Below are 24,292 nucleotides of genomic sequence, written 5' to 3'. Positions count from 1 at the left end.
GCTTCGTGTTTACGTTTTATTTTTGCATTTTTATTCTGTTTCTACATCCTTTCGTACATAGTTTGAATACCGATGTTTTCTTTCTCTGAAGACTTGGAGCAGCCTGCAAAGGAAAATGATTGGCACTGCCAGCATTTTCTCCAATCTGATAACCTGCAGGAATTCAGTGTGTGTAAATCCCATTGGGCTGCCATAATTGGCTACCATCGCCATCTTCTCATCTGACGTCATTAGGATTGTTCCTGTCATTGAGACTGGTTGTGAGGTCCCTGAATCCACTGCACGCCTGGCCAGTGCTGTCAAACCTCAACACTCAGCCCAACTCAGTCTGACCTGTCACCTGCCCTGTGTTTAATTCATTTTACAGAGCACCCAGGAGCTGGGCTTGCATTGAATCAGAGCCTGGCACTGCAGAGCCACATCCAGCTCGTGTTGCATTTGCCCTGAGCTTCAGTCTAAGCCTGTATCTATTCCTGTAATTTTAGAAATTTGACTGCACACTAGTCAGTGTGTCTGTCATCAATGACCAATTCAGCTGCTGGATCTCCACTGTTATCTTCCTGAGGCATGAAGCAGGACACAGAGACTATACAGACCCCCGCTTTCAGACTCAGCCACAGGGTCACAGTGGTTGTGCTGAGTCTGAATGGTAGAGGGATGGGTGTAGATTGGTCAGAGCCCTGCATACTGCAAGTGGCAGGAGAATGTATGAGCCTGGCATGTTCATTTGTGGGGGAAGGGGAGTGGGGGAGAGTGATGATGTGTGTGTCTGGGGTCCTGCATTCTCACTGTAGGGGGTCAATGTGCTGAAGGTAGAAAATTGGGTTCTGGGGTAGATATAAGGAGAGGATCAGTGCACTAGGAGGAGGATGGGACAGCAATAAAGGTAAGTATTTCATTCACAATGCAGGTATCCCGGGCCAAAACTATACCGATGAGATCATAGTTTTCCTGGGAGAGCCAAACAACTGGCTTCTCCATGACGATCTGGCTCAAGTTCCCGGAGAATTCTGTGCCATGGAGATCTGGCACGGAAATCACACCGAGGTGCAAATAATACACAGGCAAGAGAAAATCTGTAGATGCTGGAAATCCAAGCAACACACACAAAGTGCTGGAGGGATTCACCAGGCCGGCAGCATCTATAGAAAAGAGTAAACAGTCAGCGTTTCAGGCCAAGACCCTTCATCAGGGCTGGAGAAAAAGATGAGGAGTCAGGGTAGGGGGGAGAGGGGAGGAAGAAGTATAAGGTAGTGGGTGATAGGTGAAACCGGGAGAGGGGGAGGGGCGAAGTAAAGAGCTGTGAAGTCGATTGGTGAAAAAGATAAAGGGCTGGAGAAGGGAGAATCTGATAGGAGAGGACAGAAGGTCATGGAAGAAAGAGAATGGGGAGGAGCACGAGAGGGAGGTGATGGGCAGGTAAGGAGATAAAATGAGAGAAGGAAAAGGGAATGGAGTATGGCGAAGGAGAGGGGGTGGGACAATTACCTGAAACTTGAGAAATTAATGTTTATGCCATCAGGTTGGAGACTACCCAGTCAGAATATAAGGTGTTGCTTCTCCAACCTGAGTGTGGCCTCATCGTGGCAGTAGAGGAGGCCGTGGACTGACATGTTGGAATGGGAGTGGGAAGTAGAATTAAAAATGGGTGGTCACTGAGAGATCCCACTTTTTCTGGCAGACAGAGCATAGGTGCTAGGTTAAGCGGTCTCCCAATCTACTTCAGGTCTCAGCGATATACAGGAGGCCACACCGGGAGCACTGGATACAGTAGAAGACCCCAACAGACTCACAGCCGAAGTGTCGCCTCACCTGGAAGGACCATTTGGGGCCCTGAATGGTAGTGAGGGTGGAGGTGTAGGGGCAGGTGTAACACTTGTTCCACTTGTAAGGATATGTACCAAAAGGGAGATCAGTGGGGAGGGGCAGATGGACAAGGGAGTTGCATAGGGAGTGATCCCTGTGGAAATTGGAAAGTGGAGGGAGGGGGGTGGGGAAGGAAAGATGTGCTTGGTGGTGGGATCTCGTTGGAGATGGCAGAAGTTATGGAGAATTATGTGCTAGGCTTGCGGGGTGGTAGGTGAGGACAAGAAGAACCCTATCTTCCTGTGAGGTGGCAGGTGGATGTGGGGAGGGCAGACGTGCGTGAAACGGAAGAGATGCGAGTGAGCATGGCATTGATGGTGGAGGAAGGAAAGCCCCTTTCTTTGAAGAAGGAAGACATTTCATTAGTCCTTGAATGAAAAGCTTCATCCTGAGAGCAGACGTGGCGAGAATGGAGGAATTGAGAGAAGGGAATGACATTTTTACAAGTGACAGGGTGGGAAGAGGTATAGTCCAGGTAACTGTGAGAATCAGTGGGTTTATATAAGATATCAGTAGATAAGCTGTCTCCAGAGATAGAGACAGAGAGATCAAGAAAGGGGAGGGAGGTGCTGGAAATGGACCAGGTAAATTTGAGGGCAGGGTGGAAATTGGAGGAAAAGTTGATGAAGTCAACGAGCTCAGCGTGGGTGCAGGAAGCAGCACCAATGTAGTTGTTGATGTAGCATAGGAAAAGTTTGGAAATGACTGGAACTGGTCTTCATCACACTTCACTTGAGAATAAACAATCAACTTTCAATTGTCCTGACAGCAAATATGTGATTGAATTTCAAGTTTCCAGAGTTGCCCTATGTCAGTGAAAATTAGTCAGTGTTCCTATTCTACCTAACAGTCTGGTAAATCTCGGGTAATGGGGGAATATGACATTGCCTCGTGAACAATGGGACAATGGAGGGATTTTGCCAATCCAGGTTTTTATCTGTTAGAGGAAACCAACAGGTATCTATGTTGATTTAGGACCCCCACTGATGAAAATTTACATTGTAAATAGGATTTACATGAGGAGGTCAGTCTAAAGCACAGTTTAATGCTATATTTTGTGATGTCAATAATGAATAGTTTATATATTTATGAAAAAGTATTCTGTTTCAGTGTCTACAGAGCCGCATGCTCAACTTCATCTCTACATTTTAGCATAAGCTGATAAAGCTTGCTTGGAATACTGAGTGCAAATTAACCTCTGATAGTTAATCACCATTTGCAGTAGAAAAATAATGTCTTCCTTCTTTATTAGAGCAATTTCTGTGTGCCGAGAATTAATAGTTTATAATAGTTATAATAATTAAATGTTATAATAGTTTTCTGTATGGTTTATCAGTGAGACTGCTGTAACTAACATGGGTTGTATTAGAGGTTGTACTGTGTCCCAGTGTGTGATACCGAGGCTCTTGTATTTATGGCTGAATTTTTGCAATTGCAGGTAATGAGGTATGAAAGTGTGAGCATAAAGGAGAACGACAACAAGGATTCATCTGCTTGCAGTGAGTCAAGTCCTCGGGAGAAATGGCTTCGCAGACGAACACACGTGAAGCTTAGGGTTTGTGTCAATTGAGTTTGAATATGTAAAGAAGTGACTAAGGAAATAACAGGCTATTGGCCCAGATGCTATTTGTGACCCAGTGTCGGTTTGTACATGATGATCACAGCTTTTTAAACAAACTGCAACACTGCCTCTTAATGGTCAGAAGCAGAACTGAAGAGATTGCTTCAGTTTATTTGAAGTAACACACATACACACACAATACTAGAGGGACTCAGCAGGTCAGGCAGTAGCCATGCAAAGGAATAAAGAGTCAACATTTTGGGCCGAGACCCTTCACAAGGACTGGAAAGAAAGGGGGAAGAAGTCAGAATAAGAAGGCGGGGGAGGGGAAGGGAGTTAAAGCTGGCCGGTGATAGGTGAATCCAGGTGAAGGGGAAATTAGGTGGGTGGGGGAGGATGGATGAAGTAAGAATCTGGGAGGTGATATGTGGAAAACGGTGAAGGGCTGAAGATGAAGGAATCTGATAGGAGAGGAGAGTGGCCCATGGTAGAAAGGAAAGGAGGAGGAGCCCCAGAGGGAGGTGATAGGTGGGTGAGGTGAAGAGAAGGGGTAAGAAGGGAATCAGATGGGGAATGAAAAAAGAGAAGAGAAAGGAGAGGAAGGAAGTTAGAGAAGTTGATGTTCATGATGTCAGGCTGGAGGCTACCAAAACGGAATATAAGGCGATACTCCTCCAGCCTGAGAGTGGACCAATGTGTCAGAATAGGAATGAGGATTGGCAATCTTTTTGCAGTGTATTTTGAGTAAAATGCACTTTGTATGCTGATATCTACCATGAGGACTAAACCAAACATTTGTTTGAACAGTTGCTAGTGTGCTTCCTACCCACAGCCTTGGAACAAACACAAATTATGGCTCAAAGGTATCTTGACCAAGGTTTCTTGAAATGTAAGATAATTCTGTGCTTTTTCCGCCTGTCACCCAAAAGAAATTTGTAACGGTAAAATATATTTTATACTTATATTCTGTGGTATAGTGAATAGCACAACGCTTTACAGTACAGGTAACCTGGATTCAATTCCCGCTGCTGCCTGTAAGGAGTTTGTACCTTCTCCCCGTGACCGTGTGGGTTTCCTCCAGGGGCTCCAGTTTCCTCCCACTGTCTAAAGACGTACCAGTCGGTAGGTTAATTGGTCAATATAAATTGTCCTGTGATTAGATTAGGATTAAATCAGGGGATTGCTGAGCAATGTGGCCTGAAGGGCTGGTAGGGCCTATTCCGTGCTGTAAATAGATTATAATATATACTCATTCTCTATGCATTGTATGACTTTTTGCAAGATGAAAATGAAGAGTTTTTTTCTGTATCGACCTTTGCAAAGTGGAGCTGACTGAAGGAAAATGACTACTTTATCTGGATGCTCAGGTTCTGGGTTAATTTAAAGATTAGCACTCTTCCTCTATTCCTCCGTCCCACTCATTTAACTCCTCATCAGAACACTTCATATTTAAAGCTGTGCTTAAACTTGATGAAAGCATATCCTCTTTGGCAGGGAATGTGAAAAGGAGCATAATAAACAAAATGAATGAATAGTGAGGGATTGTGTTGCTGTTAGATAGAGAACGGTCTGGATATCCTAATGCATCATTTACAGAATGTTAGTATGTAGAACGCTAGTATTAACAAAGCAAATGAAATATAACCATATAAACCATATAACAATTACAGCATGGAAACAGGCCATCTCGGCCCTTCTAGTCCGTGCCGAACTCTTACTCTCACCTAGTCCCACTGACCTGCACTCAGCCCATAACCCTCCATTCCTTTCCTGTCCATATAGCTATCCAATTTAACTTTAAATGACAACATCAAACCTGCCTCAACCTCTTCTGCTGGAAGCTCATTCCACACAGCTACCACTCTCTGAGTACAGAAGTTCCCCCTCATGTTACCCCTAAACTTTTGCCCTTTAACTCTCAACTCACATCGGTCTAAAACAATTTAACACAGGTCGGTTAGATGTCCGTAATATAGGAATTTGCTGAGGCCACTTCCAAGTATAGTGTAAAGTCTTCTTAAAGGAAAGATGTTGACGCATTGGGAGGTTTACTCAACTGTTACCTGGAATGGCTGGGTTGCATTATGAGGAAAAGTTGGAAAGGAAAGACTTCTATCCACTGGAAGTTAGAAGAATAAGAGGAGTGTTTGACGCATACAAGATTTTGAGGAGGCTTGATAGGTTAAATGTAGAAAGGATGATCCTCAAGTGGGAGAATCTAGAACGAAGGAATTGTGTTTAAAAAACAGGGGTCCTCCATTCAAGACTGAAATGAAATCAATTTTTTCTTCTCACTAATGACCTTGTGTTTTTGAATTTCTCTTCTTCAAAGGATGTTGGAAACAGAGTTTCTGATTATTATGATTAAGGCAAGGGCAAGTGATTTCTTGACATGAAAGAGGGTGGAAGGGTGGCCACATGCATGTGGGGATGTAGAATTGACATTATAGTCAAAATTAGCCGTGATCTTATTAAATGGCAAAGGAGGCTTTGTGAACCAAATGGCCGTTTTCTGTTCTTGATTATTTTTTTCCTGCAAATTAGTTTTTTTAATTTTTTCTATTATGATCCATTAGAAAGACTGTTTTAGATGTATTTTCAATTTGTTTTTGTTTTGCTAATTCCAGGTCATGCTGTAATGCACATGGCATTCTAATATATCTGCCTGATGAGGCCTGGTGGCATAAAGCCATTAAGTAGAAATTCACTTAAGCTGTCTAATGTACTTTGATATATCATAAGCATTTTAGAGACTTATTAATTTCACAAAAGAGTTCTTGTCTTGCCACTTGCGACTTGTGATGTTTTAATGGAAGCCTGTAAAGTGCATTCTCTGTTATATTTAGTATATATATATCAGCTTGTTTTTAGGTAGATATACAAACTCCTAAAAAAAACTGCATTAACAAAACACACTCTTGTCTATCCCAATGGCCCCAACTCAGTTTCCTACCAAATAATTAGCAGCAAATAATCTAGAAACAAAAGACTCTTTGATCGTTGCTTCTTCCCTGAATAGGTAAAATATCTCTGGTCTGGTTTCCTTACTTCAGTACTTCAGCCCACTTTCATGTTTTTTTTTTGTTTATTGATCAAGAATTTCAAATCTTCATTTCTCTTCAAGGATGCTGAATGCCAAACAGAAGTACAGCAGATGTTGGAAACCTGAAATAAAAAACAAAGGTGTGCGAAAATCACAGCTGGTCAGGCTGCACTTGTGCAAAAGAACCAGAGCTAATATATGACCAGAGCACATAAATGATCTTATGCCTCGCCATCCCCTTTTCTCAATTCCCCAGTCGCCACAGCATCTGCCCGCAGGATGAGGCTTTTCATTCCAGAACTAAGGATATATTGTCCTCCTTCAAAAAAAGAAGCTTTTTTCCCTCCACCACCAATGCTGCCCTCAACCGCATGTCTATTTCATGCATGTCTGCTCTTACCCCATCCTTCCGCCTCCCCACCAGGGATAAGGTTCCTTCTGTCCTCACCTACCACCCCACCAGTCTCTGTGTCCAGCACGTAATCCTCCATAACTTCTGCCATCTCCAATGGGATCCCACCACCAAGCACACCTTTCCCTCCCTCCTACTTTCTGCTTTCCACAGGGATCACTCCCTACATGACTACCTTATCCATTTGTCCCTCCCCACTAACCTCCCTCCTGGCACATCCTTGGAAGCAGAGCAAGTGTTATACCTACCCCCTACATCTCATCCCTCACTCCCACTCAGGGCCCCAAATATTGCTTCCAGGTGAGGTGGTATTTCACCTGTGAGTCTGTTGGGGTTATATACAGTGTTCGGTGCCCTGGGTGTGGTCTCCTGATTATCAGTAAGACCTGACGTAGATTAGGAGACAGTTTTGCCGAGCACTTACGCTCCATCCACCAGAAAATGTGGAGTCTCCCAGTGGCCACACATTTTTATTCCACTTCCCATTGCCATTCCGACCTGTCAGTCCATGGCCTCCTTTACTGCCGAGATGTGGCCACACTCAGGTTGGAGGAGCAACACCTTATATTCCACCTTGGTAGCCTCCAACCTGATGGCATGAACATCGATTTCTTGAGCTTCCGGCATTGCCCCCCACCTCACTATTCCCCATTCCTTTTTCCCTCTCTCACCTGCCCATCACCTCCCTCTTGTGCTCCTCCCCCTTCCCTTTCTTCCATGGTCTTCTGTCCTCTCCTATCAGATTCCCTCTTCTCCAGCCATGATCTCTTACACCAATCAACTTGCCAACTTTTTACTTCAGCCCTCCCCCTTCCTGGTTTCATTAATCACCTACTACCTTGTACTTCTTCCTTCACTCCCCCACCTTCTTACAGTGACTTCTCATCTTTTCTCCCCAGTTCTGATGAAGTGTCTTGGCCCAAAATGCTGACTGTTTACTCTTTTCCATAGAGGCTGCCTGGCCTGCTGAGTTCCTGCAGCATTTTGTATGGTAGTATTGATTAAAAGTTGGCTTGCCCATAGAATGTAGAGGGTTGTTTCAGATGGAGCATTTTCGGCCTGGAGGTCAGTAACCAGTGGTACTCTGCAGCGATCTGTTGTGGGACCTCTGTTGTTTGTGATTTTTATAAGTTTCCTGAATGAGAAAGTGGAAGGGTGGATTAGTAAGTTTGCAGATGATACTAAAGTTGGTAGGGTTGGGGATATTGTAGAAGGTTGCCGTAGGTTGCAGCAGGACATTGACAAGATGCAGAGTTGTGCTGATAAATGGTTGATGATGTTCACTTCTATAAAAGTGGGGAAGGTTGAATTTGAAGGCAGAATACAGAGTTAATGGCAAGATTCTTAGCAATGTAGAGAAACAGAGGGAATTTGGGGTCCATATCCATAGATTACACAAAGTTGCCCTGAAAGTTGATAAGGTTGTTAAGAAGGTGTATGGTGTGTTGGCCTTCATTTGTCAGGAGACTGAGCTGAAGAGGCACGTTAATATTGCACCCTGATAAAACACCCATGAGATCACACTTGCGATAATGTGCTAATTTCTGGTTGCTTCATTATAGGAAGGTTGTGGAAGCTGTAGGGAGGGTGCAGAGGAAATTTACCAAGATGCTGCCTGGATTAGAGAGCATGTCTTATGAGGAGAGGTTGAGGGAGATAAGGCTCTGAGAATAAAAAAAGATGACTTGATAGAGGTGTGCAAGACAATAAGAAGCATATTTCCAGTGGATAGCCGGAGACTTTGTCCCAGGATGGAAGTGCCTCATAAAAGAGGACAGAATTTTAAGGTGATTGGGGGAAAGTATAGCGGGGATGTCAGAGCTACGTTTACCACACAGAGAGTGGTGGGTGCGTGTAATGCCCTGGCAGAGGTGGTAGTAGAATCAGCTACATTCAGGACATTTAAGAAACTCTTGGACACTTGGATGATAGAAAAATAGAGGGCTATGTGGGGTGGGGGGGTGGGGGGGATTGTGAAATTGAACCTTAGCTTAAAGTCGGCTCAGCATTGTAGGTTCAGTATCGTGCTGCTGTGCTGCTGTGTTCTATGTTTTACTCATTGGATAGCCCCGGTAGTGAATCTTATTTAAACAATTCATGCCACACATGAATCCAGGAAGCCCAGTGCAATTGTGGAATTCAAACTGTAGCGAACTAATTTATTAAAATACTTTGCTTATTTCTTAGTTGTTATGGTCTTGATAACCCCAAAGATTTGCTGAATATTTCCAGCATTTTCTGTTTTTCTTTTAGATTTCTAACATCTGCAGATTTTTTTGATTTTCAAATATGTACTTTACTTACTCCTGCCTAGTATCTAGCTCCTGATGCCTAAATAGTTTACTTTAGCTTACCGAGCGATGGAAAAGTGGTGATCTCATATTTCATGAGATGACCTCTTTTCCACCACCATACCCTGCTTTATATCCCACCCAATCTCCCGGGTAAGTGGGAGGATCGCAGAATCAACAGTCCTCCAGGCCCCCAGATCAATGATTAATTTATTGCTATTTTAATTTTATACTGTTCTATTCAGCCCTCTTGTATTCCACAGATGATGTACTCTTGTTATAGAGTTAAACTACACAGAAATTGGCCCTTCAGCCCACAAAATCAAGGACCAATTTCTCACTTCCTGCATTCTCCTCATCCACTCCTGAAATTCGCTTTCACCTGCACACTTGGGGCAACATACTGTGCCAAATAACCTGCCTCCTCCCACCCCCCCGCCCCAACGTACATGTCTTTGGGGTATGGGAGGAAGTAGGAGGACCATGACAATGTGCATGTGATTGTAGGGAGAATGTGCAATTTCCACCGGAGAGAACGGGGTCACTGGGATGGTGAGGTAACACCATAAGCTCTGTCACTGTACCTTCCTGCTTTTGCCCAAAGAAGAATTGCATTCTGCAGACTGCCTGGTCAGTGATGTGTAAAGAGAGAATATGCGTTTAAAAATATGTGTTTTCAAATTCTGTTTCTTTTCCAAGAATGTGACATCGAATCACCGAGCCAATGATGTCATCGTGGTGGAAGGTATCTCTCAGACGCTGGTGGGGAGGTTTATGTATGGTCCTCTCGACATGGTCACCCTGACTGGAGAAAAGGTACGAAAACATTTGATTGTACAGTGTTGAAAGCTGTCCCAATGTTTGCTGCAGCCCTACAAAATGTGAGAAATGAGTGAAAATGGGAGTGAACTTTAAACAACTTCAGTGCACTAGAACATTATGACTTACATTCAAGCACACTGAGATACTGTTGCATGTGTTAAATTACGAAGCAAATAAAGCAGTTGAAAATATATTATGAGAGACGCCTAAAAGTGAGTTTCTGAAATAACAGCCCATCTGAAATTCTTTGTAAATTGCCAGGTTCTCAGCTGAAGCTTCGCAGCTATTCACTTCCATTGAACTCAAAGGGGAAAATCCCGTGCACTGTTCCTCGCGAGGTGTAGAGTGGCCCAGCAAATTTATAAGCAAGGTGTCCTGCAGTTGTCTGAGTTGCCCGTACCAGTGAAATTCACGAGGAGCTCTGTGTTAGAGGGCTGCTTAACAGTAAATCACTGAAATAGCGGGAGGGTCTTGAATTGAGGGGGGATAGTTGTAAGATAGTTGAAAGGTTGGGGATTGAAATCCTTGAGGCACAGAAGAGTTGTTGGGGCCTAGGCAGGTTAGCCTGGTTATTTTGAATGGTGATGCAGCTGTCAATAATGGTGACTTACGATGACAAAGGTGGACAATGTGCCATTATTACTCTGTCCTGTCAGAGCCTAGAAGAGGGTTTACTGCAGTGGGTAAGGATAGGTATCCTTAAGGTACCTTTGTGCATTGAAAAGATGTCAGAAGTCTGCTTGATGGCTGAAGTAAGAAAGTGTAAATTTGCAGACTGGCTTCTTTAGAGAAGTTACTTTGCAAAGCAGCCTATGCCACTAACATCCAAACACAATCCATATAATTATTCCAAATGCAAACTATATGTCATCATTTTCTTGCTGATTACATGGCACCTGTAAAATTACCAACTTGTGTAGTCGCATCATGTCAAGTGTAATCACTCTTCCAGCATTGATTGCATAATCAGTTTCAAAGCACAGCCTGTATATACTCTGTGGGCACAGTCCTTTTAAACGTTGTCTGAGCACGGGCCATGTAATCTATCTGAGTACTGTCCATGTAACCACAGATAGAGTATAGCCTGTGTAATTGGTTGTCACAGGCTGCATAACCACACTCCAAGCATACGGTGGTGCTAGAAAGATTGTGAACCCTGTAGAATTTTCTCTATTTCTGCATAAATATGACCTAAAGTACAATCAGATCTTCACGCAAGTCCTAAAACTAGATAAAGAGAACCCAATTAAATAAGTAACATAAAACAATTATAGTTGTTCACTTATTTATTGAGAAAAATGGTGCAATATTCCATGTATTTGTTGGAAAAAGTATGTGAACCTTTGCTTTCTGAAACTGATGTGACCGCCCCCCCTCCCCCCCCCCCGCCGTGTAGCAGTAACTTTATCCAAACGTTTCTGGTAACCGTTGATCAGTCATGCACATTAGCTTGGAGGATTTTTAGGCCATTCTTCCTTAAAATACTGTTTTAACTCTGGGTTGTTGGTGGGCTTTCTTGCGCGAACTGCTTGCTTTAGGTAATCCACAACATTTCTATAGGATTAAGGTTACGACTTTGATGCAGCCATTCCGAAACACAATTTTTCTTCTTTTTAAACCATTCTGTTGTTAATTTACTCTTGTCTTTTGGATCATTGTCTTGTTGCATTATCCAACGTGTATTAAGCTTCAGGTGACAGACTGCTACCCTGACACTCTCCTGTAAAACGTCTTGATGCAATTTTGAATAAATTGTTCCCTCAATGATTGAAAGCTGTCCAGAACCTGAGGCAGCGAAGCAGCCCCAAACCATGATGCTCCTTCCACCATACTTCATAATTGGGATGAGGTTTTGGTGTTGGTGTGCCTTGTCATTTTTTTTCCTCCAAATATAGCAATGTGCACCTTTGTCAAAAAAATCAACTTTTACGTCAACTGTTTACAGAACATTGTCCCAGAAGTATGGTAGAACATCCAGAAGGTCTTTTGCAAACTCGAGACGTACAGCAATGTTTTTTTTTGGAGAGCAGTGGTTTCCTCCATGTTGCCCGTCTATGAACACCACTCTTATTCAGTGTTTTTCTTATAGTGGACAAATGAATAGAGACTTCAGCACGTTCTAAAATTTTTTTGCAAGTTTTTTGCTGTTGCTTTTGGGTTCTTTTTCACCTCCTTCAGTGTTGTTAAGAAGGCTTATGGTGTGTTGGCATTCAACAACCATGGGATTGAGTTCAACAGCCGTGAGGTAATGTTACAGCTATATAAGACCTTGGACAGACCCCACTGGAGTACTGTGTTTAATTCTGGTCACCTCAATGCAGGAAGGATATGTATACTATAGAGAGAGTGCAGAGGAGATTTACAAGGATGTTGCCTGGATTGGAGGGCGTACCTTATGAGAATGGGTTGAGTGAACTTGGCCTTTTCTCCTTGGAGCGACGTAGGATGAGAGGTGACCTGACAGAGGTGTATAAGATGATGAGGGACATTGATCGTGTGGATAGTCAGAGGCTTTTATCAGGGCTGAAATGGTTAACATGAGAGGCATTGTTTTAAGGTGCTTGGAAATAGGTACTGAGGGGATGTCAGAGGTAAATTTTTGCACGGAGAGTGATGGGTGCATGGAATGTACTGCCGGTGGTGGTGGTGGAAGCAGATACAATAGAGTCTTTTAAGAGCCTCTTAGATAGGTACGTGAAGCTTAGAAAAATAGAGGGCTATGTGCTAGGGAAATTCTAGGCAGTTTCCAGAGTAGGTTACATGGTTGGCACAACATTGTGGGCCAAAGGGCCAGTACTGTGCTGCAGATTTCTATGTTCTATGTTCCTTCAGCATTGCACATTGTGCTCTTGGTGTGATCTTTGCAGGACACCCACTCCTAAGGAGAGTAGCAACACTACTGAGTTTCATCCATGTGCAGACAATTTTTCTTACTGTGCACTGCTGAATGCCCAAGCCTTTAGAAATGTTTTTGTAGCCTTTTCCAGTTTCATGCCTCTCTACAATTCTTCTTCTAAGGTCCTCTGAAAGTTGTTTTGATCGAGGCATAGTGCACATAAACAGATCTTTCTTGAGAAGAGCAGGCTCCGTCAGTAACCTTACTTCTTGTGTCTTGTTTTGTAGGGCAGGGCACTGCTACAACCTACACCCCCGATCTCATTCCATTGATTGGAACACCTGACTCCAAATAGCTTTTATAGAAAGCATTACCCCAGAGGTTCACATACTTTTTCCAACAAATGCATGTAAAATTGGATCATTTTTCTCAATAAATAAATGGACAAGTATAATGTTCTCATGTTATTTATTTAATTGAGTTCTCTTCATCAGGTTTTAGGACTTGCATGAAGATCTGATCACATTTTAGGTCATATTTATGCAGAAATAGAGAAAGTGTATAAACAGTCTCTGTGGACCTGTGCAGTTGCTATCTGAATACAGCCTGCTTAATCACACCCTGGCCTTAACTTTTGTATCATGCTCTGCTTCCTCTTTCTGGAAATGTACCTCAGTTGGAGTTCCCAAAACTGTGATACCCCTTAGAATGATTTGTTATTATGAATTATTTGGTAATTAATTGAAGCACCTGAGGCTTGCTGTGACCGGTTTTTGTCAGCAAACTTAATTGCTTTGAAAAAACTTTTAATTTTAGTGAACATTTAATCATGATGTTATAAAAGGCAAGGAAACAAAGTTGCCAGAGTAATTGATAACAGAAGGTTGTGCTGAAAAGTTTACAAGTGGAGGAAGGTGAATAGTGATATTCTCCGTGGGTGGATGTGGGGCTACTGTTCATTTTTTTAAAAACTCTATAAATGGCCTGGATTCACAGGTCAAAACCACGGTTTCTAAATTTTTGGATGATACACAAGTTGGCAATATTGTGTATATTGAGGAGGATTATGATAGATGTATGACATGTAGATGTAGCAGATGTATATATGTTAGTGGATTGGCAGATGAAGTTTAATATAGACAAATATAAGGTAATTATGCATTTTGGTCAAAAGAGTAGGTAATATATAATAAATAAGCAATGTAAAGCCCGTCCCACCATTGAGCAGATCTGCATGAAGCGTTGTCGTAGGAAAACAACATCGATCATCAGAAACTCCCACTACCCAGGTCATGGTTCTCGCTGCTGCCGTCAGGAAGAAGGGTCAGGAGCCTCAGGACTCACACCATCAGGTTCAGAAGAAGTTATTACCCCATCAAACATCAGCCTCTTAAACCAGAGGGGATAACTTCACTCGATTTATTTGCCCCATCACTGAACTGCTCCCACAATCTATGGACACACTTTCAAGGACTCTCTGTCTCATGTTCTCAATATTCATTGCTTGCTTGCTTATTTATTTATTTGTTTGTTTGTTATTTATTATTTCTTTCTTCTTGTATTTGCACAGTTTGTTGCCTTTTGCACACTGAAGGAACACCCATGTTGGTGCAGTCTTTCATTGATTCTATTATGGTTATTTATTATAGATTAATTGATCATGCCTGCAAGAAAATGAATCTCAAGGATGTACATGGTGATATATATATATACACATCGATAATAAATTTACTTTGAACTTTGTATATTAAATAATACAGTCCTATAAGGAAGCTGGAGGAGAGGAGCCTGTGGATACAGGTGCATTGATCACTTACATTGCCAGGAAGGTTGAGAAAACAGTCAGTAAGACATAGACAATTTTTCCTTTATCTCAGTATAGAAGCAGGGACGTCATGCTGATCCTCTATAAAACATTGACATAGCCTCAGCTGGAGTGCTGTGTTCAATCTGAGTCAACAGTCTATAGTAAGGATGTGTGGACTTCAGGAAGGATACAGAAAATACTTATGAAGATGGTTCTAGGGATGAAAGAGGCTGGGACAGTTCACTCTGGAGATGAGAAGGCTGAGGGGAAATTTGGTAGAAAGTATAAATTGATGGGGGATCTGGGCAGAGCGGATGGTGGAAGTTTGTTGCCAAAGATGAAGGAGTTTAGGAATAAAAGTCAAAGTTATAAAAATGAAGAGAGATATGAACAAAAACTGTTTTATATTATATTGTCTAGAATACGCAGGATCCACTGCTGTAGAGCAGGGCTGGAGGATAGAACCAGAGGGGACACAGTGTATACAGTTGCTGAAGACCTTTGTGTGCTCTCACACTGATTCTGTTAGATATTGACCAATGTATGCCTTCTTTCCTTTTGCCCGTCATGCCTTTCTAACTCTTGAAGTTTACTTAATAAAAACCTGTTCTTCTGAGTCCTGTAATGTTTATTTGACCCAGCATCCACAATCTTTAGGTTTTCTAATTTCAAAAAATAATTTTATGAAGAATTGCTTCCAGGTTACTCACCTAAATCTCAAAACTGCAAAGAATAAAGCACAGGAGGAAGTCATTATGTTCATGGTTGTCCAAGAACAACCAAGCTAGGTCCTGTCCCTTGTGTTCTCCCCAGTGCCCTGCAGCAATATTCACATACCTGCATAGTCCCTTTGTATGCCATAGGTGGATCTCCTGGCAGAGTATTCCAAACCCCTGTCATTCACTGCCGACCTCTCCGAGCACTTTTAGTTCCTTTCTCAGTTGCCCTCATTCCATGCTCTCTGTTTCTTGATCTTTATGTCAATGGGAATTGTTTCTCATTTTGTTTTAAATCTTCATATTGTTTGTGACAATTTGTTCATCGCTCTCTTGGAGGTCTTCATAACTCCTCTCTGAAGTTTTTGTATCTCCTCTCTGGGTGGGAACTGGCTAAAGTTAACCCAAGACACATGTACTTCTGAAATCTAGTTACCTTGACATGAAATAACCTGCAACCTTTTGGTTACATTTTGTTACTGTTAACTTCCAAAATCTGTAGAGTCATCGGAAGTGATATAAAGATTCAAACATAAAATGCAGATTGGTCTCTAATTTTCCCAAAATATTTTTGATATGTTTTAGTGAAATTGTTCAGTCCTGGAGATGACTCCCATTATGGTTTCCATTCCAATTATTTATTTATTTAGCAGTCCAGTGTGAGTAGACCTTTCTGGCTCTTTGAACCATGCCACACCAGCAGGCCTTGACAAACCTGCTCAACCCTAACCTAATCATGAGACGATTTACAATGACAAATGAGCCTACCCGGTACATCTTTGGACTGTGGGAGAAAACCGGAGAAAATCTACGCATCTACAGGGAGGGTGAACAGAGACTCCTCATAGAATGGCACTGGAATTGAACTCTGAGCTTCAGAATGCCAGAGCTGTAATAGCATCACGCTAACTGCTACTCTGCTGTGGTGTCCATTTTATTTAATCATTTTATATAATTAAATCTTTCAAAACAGAGTGAAGGAGTGGTAGAGCAGTTAGTGTAAGTTCTACGGATCCAGAATCAATCCTGTCCTTGGGTGGTGTCTGTGTGATGATGAGGGTTTCTCCCATGTTTCCTCGGTTCCTCACATATTCCTCAGATGCCTGTTTTAAATCGCACTTCACTGCAGTTAAATAGTGGAAGTATAAAATGGATATTGATGAGCTGTTAGAGAGGGAGAGGGAGAGAGAGAGGATGGGAAAAGAGATATGGGATTTTTCCACTGGCAGTCCAGCAGGGACCCAGTGGGCTGACTGACCTCGTATTTTAAAAAATAAGAAATCCAGAACAGGCCATCCCAGGGTAACAAGTGGATTTTTATTTTTACAGACGTCCATAAGTTAATTTTGTCTGTAAGACAGAAAGTACGCACCAATATCTTGAAATGGTAAATATATCTCCATAGTATTGTCATCCAATACTCATGAGACACATTAGAAAGAAAAAAATGCTAAAAGTGGAGAGAGAAAGAAAACTCATGCTGCTATTTGTTGGAATGGACATGTATGTATATTTGACCTATGAAATTAATAACGTTAAGGGTGCTCGTTCATATATAAAGGAATCCATAAGTTAGACTTCCATAACTTGGTGACGGCTTGTCGGTTTCCCTGCTTATTTGTGTCTCTCTAATATTACTGATAGTTAGTCCTCCTGCTCTATGGAGAATAGATAACAAGTATTCACTTAATAAGTCAACTATTATAGTATTACCTGTACTAATCTCAATGTTCCTTTTCACTGTCTTCTCTCTTTCAAAATAATGACAGAAATGTTTTCAGTTAGCTTTGATATCCATTGCAAATCTTTACCTATATTGTCTGTTCGCTTTTCTAAGTAGTTGCTTTGCATTCCTTTCTTGTAATTCTACAGCTCTCCCAATCTGACAGATCTGTACTTCTGACAGCCGTTTCATTGAATCCTTACGCTTTATTTGTCGGTCATGGCTGTTTAGGAATACAAATGAGCCTTTTTGTCATCTTTGCCTGATTATAATGATGTTTAAAGAGGATTCAAAGACCTTTGACAGTCATGAGCTATTGAAGGTCTTTGGCCGTTAGGCTGTTCCGGGAGAGGAGTAATAAGAGCTACTGCCTGACCTTTCACTCTCAGGTATGGAAGGTGAGATCAGCCACTCTTCCATAGCAACAATAGTCCAGTGGATATGGATAGGCAAGCAACAAAGACATTGAGCTTAGGACAATCAGTCACACAGTTCCAAGTGGGGTTACCAGGTAGGCCGAGACTGTGTAAATTCAGCCTGTGAAGTTCTCCGAAACTGAGCAGAAAGAGAAACTATCTCAATCATCTCTCTGCAGAGCAGTCTTGGGCTGAATGGCCTGGTTCCATCCCTACACCTTACGGTCTAAGCTAATGGGCCAGAATGCAGCAAAGATATTTCTCCGGAACGGGGAGTTCAGGATGAAGGGCAGCACTTCAGACTGAGATGAAGAGAGATTCCCTTACTTGGAGGGTGGTAAATCTGTGGGATTTTAACTCCAAAGGGTGTTGAGGCTTAGACACTGAGATCATTCAAAATAGTGATCAATAGAGCTTAAGGGAATCAAGAGATGTGGGCTATCTATGGGAAAACAGTGCTGAGGTAGAAAATGGACAATAATCTTAATGAATGTGAGAGGAGTGCTGAATGGCCAGACGGCGTGTTGCTCCTGTTGCTTTTGTTGTCATGGTTACTGTTTGAGGTTGCTCCCTACTGTCATTGCCAAATCAAAAGAAGTACTTTGCAATTTTCACAGCAAAAACACAAGCAGATCTTTTCTGGTGACCACGATCTGATCCAACATTTGCTGCAGACCTGGCAGTGATTAACTCCCAGACCGATTTGTGATTCAACTCCAGTGGTCACTATAATGAGTTTATTCACCACTGACACTTGTAAAGAGCTTTGGATCAATAAAGCTGCATTAAGAATTTTGTGAGCTCCCAAGTGGATGCTTTTCTGAAAAGACTTTTTGTTCACTGTCAAGATAACACAGCAGATATCCATCATCACTCCTGTTTCCTTTGGGGGAGAAATGTTCACTCTTCAATTTTAATATCGAATGTATAAAAAGTGAAAACATCCCAGTGACAGGTAGTCTTTTTTTAGTTAAACCAGCGTGACAGTTTACAATATTTTATTAATTGCACAAAATAAACACTAATCTGACATGTTAAAATTTGCTGCAAATTTTAAAAAATCCTTAAAACACAGATGCTACTAGGCTGCTGGCAAATTTGTCTGTAATCAATGTAATCTCAGCTCATGTGTAATGTCCACTTAACAGGTATTTAGCAGACAAAAACCTGTTTGCAGAAAAAGGTAAATATATTGGAATGAACCATGAATGTCTGAAAACCATAATAAGCCTTGGATTTTCTGCACCTTGAGTTTTTGTTTCCATTTTGTGGCATTTAATTACTTACATGATACTTAGAATCTTCAAGGTCATTCCTATTGAAAGCAGTAGCCAGAGGAATATTTGAATAGAATTATGATGTTATTATACAAAGAGTTATGCTTGTGTTCAGCTGCAGTAGATTAGGTGAGAGAGCACACTATGACCCTTAAAGCTGTTAGATAATTTGTATGGTCTCAGATTATTCAAAAAATATTTTAAAAGTTAAATGCAGTGCTGATATGCTTCCACAAATACAAAATTAATGTCAATGTTACAAATCTATGAAGCAAAATTTATAAAGCTACTTTATTAAACTCTGGTTAGGCCACATTTGGAGTATTGCATACTGTTCTGATCGCCCAACTATAGGAAGGAATGTGAATGGAGGCTTTGGAGAGGGTGCAGAAGAGGTTTACCAGGATGCTGCCTGGCTTAGACAGCGTGTGCTATCATGAGAGGCTGGACAAACTTGGGTTGTTTTCTTTGGAGCAGCGGAGGCTGAGGGGAGATTTGATAGAAGTTTATAAGATTACGTGAGGCACAGAGAGAGTAGGCAGGGAGTATTACATTCCCAGGTGAAGGTGAGGGGGGGGGGTAGGTTCAAAGGGGATGTGAAGGGTAAGCTTTTTACTCAGAGAGAGGTGGATGCCTGGAATGCACTGCCTGGTATGATGGTAGAGGTAAATACATTAGAGGCTTTTGAGAGACTTTTAGGTAGGCACATAAATATGAGGAAGATGGAGGGATATGGACATTGTGTAGGTGGGAAGGATTAGATTTTTTGGGGGGGGTTTAATTTGCTTCATAGCTGGCTTGGCACAACATCGTGGGTTAAAGTACTGTTCTATGTTCTAAAATTTGTAAAAACAAACTGCAGAGAGACTGGAATATATTCATTGTAAATGATGAATGTTGATGATTGACTTCAATACCCAAATTATCCAAGCACAACAAATTCATGTTAATCAAAATTGATTAAAACTATTGCTATCTACTACCAGGAAATTATAAATATTTTTTATTTTACGAACACTATCGTTTTACAAAATAAAACCTCATTCAACAATATAGTTGATGAATAATAAACAACTGGTCATGTGTCTATAATTCTGGCCATCTTGTCTTGGACTATTGGCTTGCACCAATCCCATTGTGTGAGGCAATAACAATAAAAGTAACACTCATGATACTTAAACACAAAACATTTTGCAGATGCTGAAAAATTCAGAGCAACCAACGCAAAATGTTGGAGGAACTTAGAAGGTCAGGCAGCATCTATGGAGAGGAATGAACAGTCAAAGGCAGCGACCCTTCATCTTTCTACTCCTAAAAATCGTCAATGCCGTTTGTAAACTTACAAAATCCCCATTAAGTCTTCTTTCCTCCCAGTGGCCTGGAACCCATATTCTGCAGTATTTGGCTGAACTTTGTGAGGAAATTTATAGAAGCGTAGTATTCCGAGTAAACCATTAAACCCTTCAAATCTTCTCTGTCATTGAATTCAATTATGGCTGAATGTCTGTCTTAATAGCAAATTCTCATGCTTTCTCTGTACATTCTTCCCTTTCTCCCATGGTCCACTCTTCTCTCCTATAAGATTCTTTCTTCTTCAGCACTTTACGATGCCCACCTACCTGGCTTCACCCATCATCTAGCTAGTCCTCTTTCCCCTCCCCTGACTTGTTTATTCTGGTGCCTTCCCCCTTCCTTTCCCATGCTGACGAAGGGTCTCAGCCCAACATGTCAACTGTTCATTTATTTTCAAAGATGCTGCCTAACCTGTTGAGTTCCTCCAATATTTTGAGTGTGTATTCCTTGAAGCCTTTTGTATTTAAAAGTTATCCATCTCCTTATTAAATATACTCTGCAATCTTCCCTCCATAGTCTCATGTAGTATTACACAGCTACCCTGGTCTTGGGAAGGAATTTCTCCTCATTTCAGTTCTAAGTATCTCAAGTTCAAGTTTATTGTCATTCGCAAACATACACAGGTATGAAAAGTCATGAAAATTATCTTTTTGCAGCAGCACAGTCCATTACAAACATGACAGTTATTAACATCAACTTAACGTAAATTATGCATAACTTACATGACAAGATAAACATAACAGCACTAGTGCAAGAAGAGAAAGAGAGAGAGAGGAAAATAAACATTTTCCAAGGTATGTTAGCATTTTTCTGGTCAGTTCAAGAAACTGATGGCAGTGGGGAAGAAGCTATTGTTGAACCTTGAGTTGTGGGTCTTCAGGCATCTGTACCACCTGCCTGATGGCAGCATTTAGAAGCAAGTGGTAGGGGGTACCAGGTGACAGATATCACCTTCTTGAGACACCACCTCCTGTACAGGTCCTCGATGGTGTAGAGAGCTGTACCTGTGAGAGTCCACTATTCTCACTCTGTTTCCCGAGACTGTGACCTTTCATTCTGGAAGCCCGGCCAAGGGAAGAAGCCTGTCTTTGTGCAGCTCAGCGAGTCCTCTCTGAGTTCTGGACAGAATTCTTGACTGCTGATGGCACCTGAACAACTTCAAGCCCTTTCCCCACCCTCCTCCCACCAACTATATCGTATAAACAGTTCCAGCTCTGTGTCTGTGGCATTCCTGAGCATAAAAGTGCACTGAGAAAACAAATAATGATTTTTCCCCCTGATGCTGATTAAGTAATTACCCAGTAATTAAATGACAAAACAATTAACTTCTCACCATTAAATTTCAGTTTGAGAATTTAAGATGATTGTAACCACCTTTAAGTATCAACTATATCTACTTTAATAGAGAAAAGCAGCCAAGAATTTCTCAAGTCTTCAATAAAGTGAATGCAATAACATTAATTTATTTAACAATTGTTCTATAAAAACAAGTGAGTGGAATAATAAATTGTTGATATGTGACTGCAATTGGCCTGAAGTACTTTTCAAGAAAATATATCAATCCGGAAAGGTGTGAAGTGATATATTTTGGAAGGTCGAACTTGAAGGCAGAGTACAGGGTTAATGGCAGGATTCTTCACAGTGTGGAGGAATGGAAGGACCTTAGTGTCCACATCCATAGGTACCTCAAAGTTGCAGTGCAAGTTGATACCAAGAGCCATGAGGCAGCTCTATAAAACTCTGATTAGACCACATTTGGAATATTAAGTTCAGTTCTGGTCACCTCATTGTAGGAAGGATGTGGAAGCTTTAGAGAGAGTGCAGAGGAGATTTACCAGAATATTTCCTAGATTAGAGAGCATATCTTATGAGGAATGGTTGAGCGAGCTAGGGTTTTTCTCTTTAGAGCAAAAGAGGATGAGAGGTGACTTCATAGAGGTGTATAAGATGATAAGAGGCATTGATCGAGTGAACAACCAGAACCTTTTTTTTCTAGGGTGTTATTTTAAGATGACTGAAGGAAAGTATAGAGGGGATGTCAGAGGTAGCTCTTTTAACTAGAGAGTGAAATGCATTGCTGGGATGGTGGTATACCAGATACATACATACATACAGGGACATTTAAGACAACACACACAAAATGCTGGAGGAACACAACAGGCCAGGTAGCATCTGATTTGAGTCCTGATGAAGGGTCTTGGCCCGAGATATCAACTGTTTACTCTTTTCCACAGATGCTTCCTGATCTGCTGAGTACCTCCAGCAATTTGTGTGTGTTGATTTGGATTTCCAGCATCTGTAGACTTTCTCATGTTTGAAGGACATTTAATAGACTCTCAGATAGCCACATGATGGATGAAATGAAAATGGAGAGCAATGCGGGAGGGAAAAGTTAGATTAATCCTGGAATAGGTTAGAGTTTGGCACAACATTATGGGCTGAAGGTCTTGTGCTGTTATATGATCTATGTCCTATACGTACTTTTCTCCCCCCATTTCGATCAATGAAATATGATGTTACCCTAGTTATACCACTAGTTAACGTGGGATAACTTTTAAACCTGAAGCACACCATGGGAATATGTCCTTGTCCATTAGGTTTGCACTGAACTGCTGCTGTTTAAAATAAAATATATTTGAGCAGAGAGATAAAAGTCCAAGGAGCAATTTAAGGGGAATGAAAATATCCATCTGCGTAATTTGGTGAATGAAGTTACTCTCCTTATGGGCAAGTTCAGTCAATCCCAGTAGTATTTCCAGCATCACGTGATTCAATGGAATAGAATGAAGTAATTTGGGTGACTCTAATCTCTCAAACTAAATTGAATTGCTACGTCCATGTATCACACCACTATAGGGACACATGAGTTCTCCATAGTATAGTGGGGTGGCACAATGCCTTACCATACAAGTGACCCGGTTCCAATTCCCGTCGCTGCCTGTAAGGAGTTTGTATCTTCTCTCCATTACCACGTGGGTTTCTTCCAGATGGTAGGCTAATTGGTCATTGTTAATTCTCCCGTGATTAGGCTAGGATTAAATTGGGGCATTGTTGGGCGGTGTGGCTCAGGGGGCTTGCCTGAAGGGGCTATTCCATGCTGTATCTCAATAAATAAATTTAAAAATTATTTGGTTAATCATAGTCACTAAGATGTGTCTATAAAATGGGCATTTAGTTGCTAAAAGATAGTTGTTAAATGCCTAGGTTAAAATTGTGTTTGGAAAATAAAAGATATTTTATATACCAAAAACTGTTAATCTTATAGAAATTTACTACTATATCAGAGCTCTTTTATGCTGTTCTTTTGTAATGATTTTGAAGAGTCTGCAGCGATGAATGTAAACTAGATTTTGAGCTATTTATAGCACTTGGTGAAGGATTATAACATAAACCATGAAAGAAACCTTGATCGGTTTGCTTTTCAAATACATTGCTCTTGTAATGCAAAACAACTACCTTGAGAGTTTGTAAGCTCAGGAAAAAGCATTAAAAATGTGTGTTTATGAGGCTGTAATGGCGTGGTGATCACAGCAATCTATCTCTCAGAGTTATTGATAATAGTGAGTTTCAGATTTTCAAATAATAAAATCCTGTTTAATTGAGGAGCATTGGCAATGGGCTTTGTGCTGTAGGACATTAATCTGTGATGAGGTGTCTCGGAAGAGCAGAGTTATTTTGAGCACCAAGTTTATTTGTTAGAGTTTCTCTATTCAATATTGTGGCCATCAAGTAAAGCTCTCAGTGCTCCCTGTCAGCCACGATTTGAAGCAGTTTGTATCCTTGGGGAGAAATGTCAGGAATATAGCAAAGCAAAGTCTGCTCGTTGCCATATGCTGTGTGCAAGGATTGTTGAAATCTGCCCTCCTAATGTAGCATTTTCACACTCTGCTCTTTCCTGTGCTGTGCAGGTTGACATTTTGCTCATGACGCAGCCCCCTGCGGGCAGGTGGGTGTACTTTGACACCGAAATCACCAGCAACAGCGGTAGGATCTTGTACACCATACCGGACGAGAAGAGGCTCAATGTTGGTGTTTACCCTGTGAAGATGGTTGTAAGGTACACATGTCTGTGAATACTTTTCTGAGGAGTGGCATTGGTTGAAAAGCCATTAGTATGTGAAGCAATGAAGCTCTTGGATTAAGTTCCGGCTGTTCTGAAATGGCAGTAA

At 41.4% G+C, this 24,292-nt stretch overlaps 1 protein-coding gene across 9 annotated transcripts in view; it reads left to right on the top strand.

Moving 5' to 3' along the window:
- The window catches only part of LOC134336931 (membrane-associated phosphatidylinositol transfer protein 3-like), a 661,054-nt gene that overhangs the window by 585,869 nt on the left and 50,893 nt on the right, over positions 1 to 24,292 (top strand). For all 9 annotated transcript variants that reach the window (XM_063031601.1, XM_063031602.1, XM_063031598.1 and 6 more), the window contains 3 exons: positions 3,305 to 3,421; positions 9,873 to 9,989; positions 24,032 to 24,180. In XM_063031601.1, the coding sequence (XP_062887671.1) occupies positions 3,305 to 3,421; positions 9,873 to 9,989; positions 24,032 to 24,180 (383 nt within the window). The remainder of the gene's footprint in view (positions 1 to 3,304; positions 3,422 to 9,872; positions 9,990 to 24,031; positions 24,181 to 24,292) is intronic.

Source organism: Mobula hypostoma, chromosome 23 (assembly GCF_963921235.1).
Source record: "Mobula hypostoma chromosome 23, sMobHyp1.1, whole genome shotgun sequence".
Lineage (NCBI taxonomy): Eukaryota > Metazoa > Chordata > Chondrichthyes > Myliobatiformes > Myliobatidae > Mobula > Mobula hypostoma.
The sequence above is the reverse complement of the archived record's forward strand: the minus strand, read 5'-3'. Positions and strand labels throughout refer to the sequence as shown.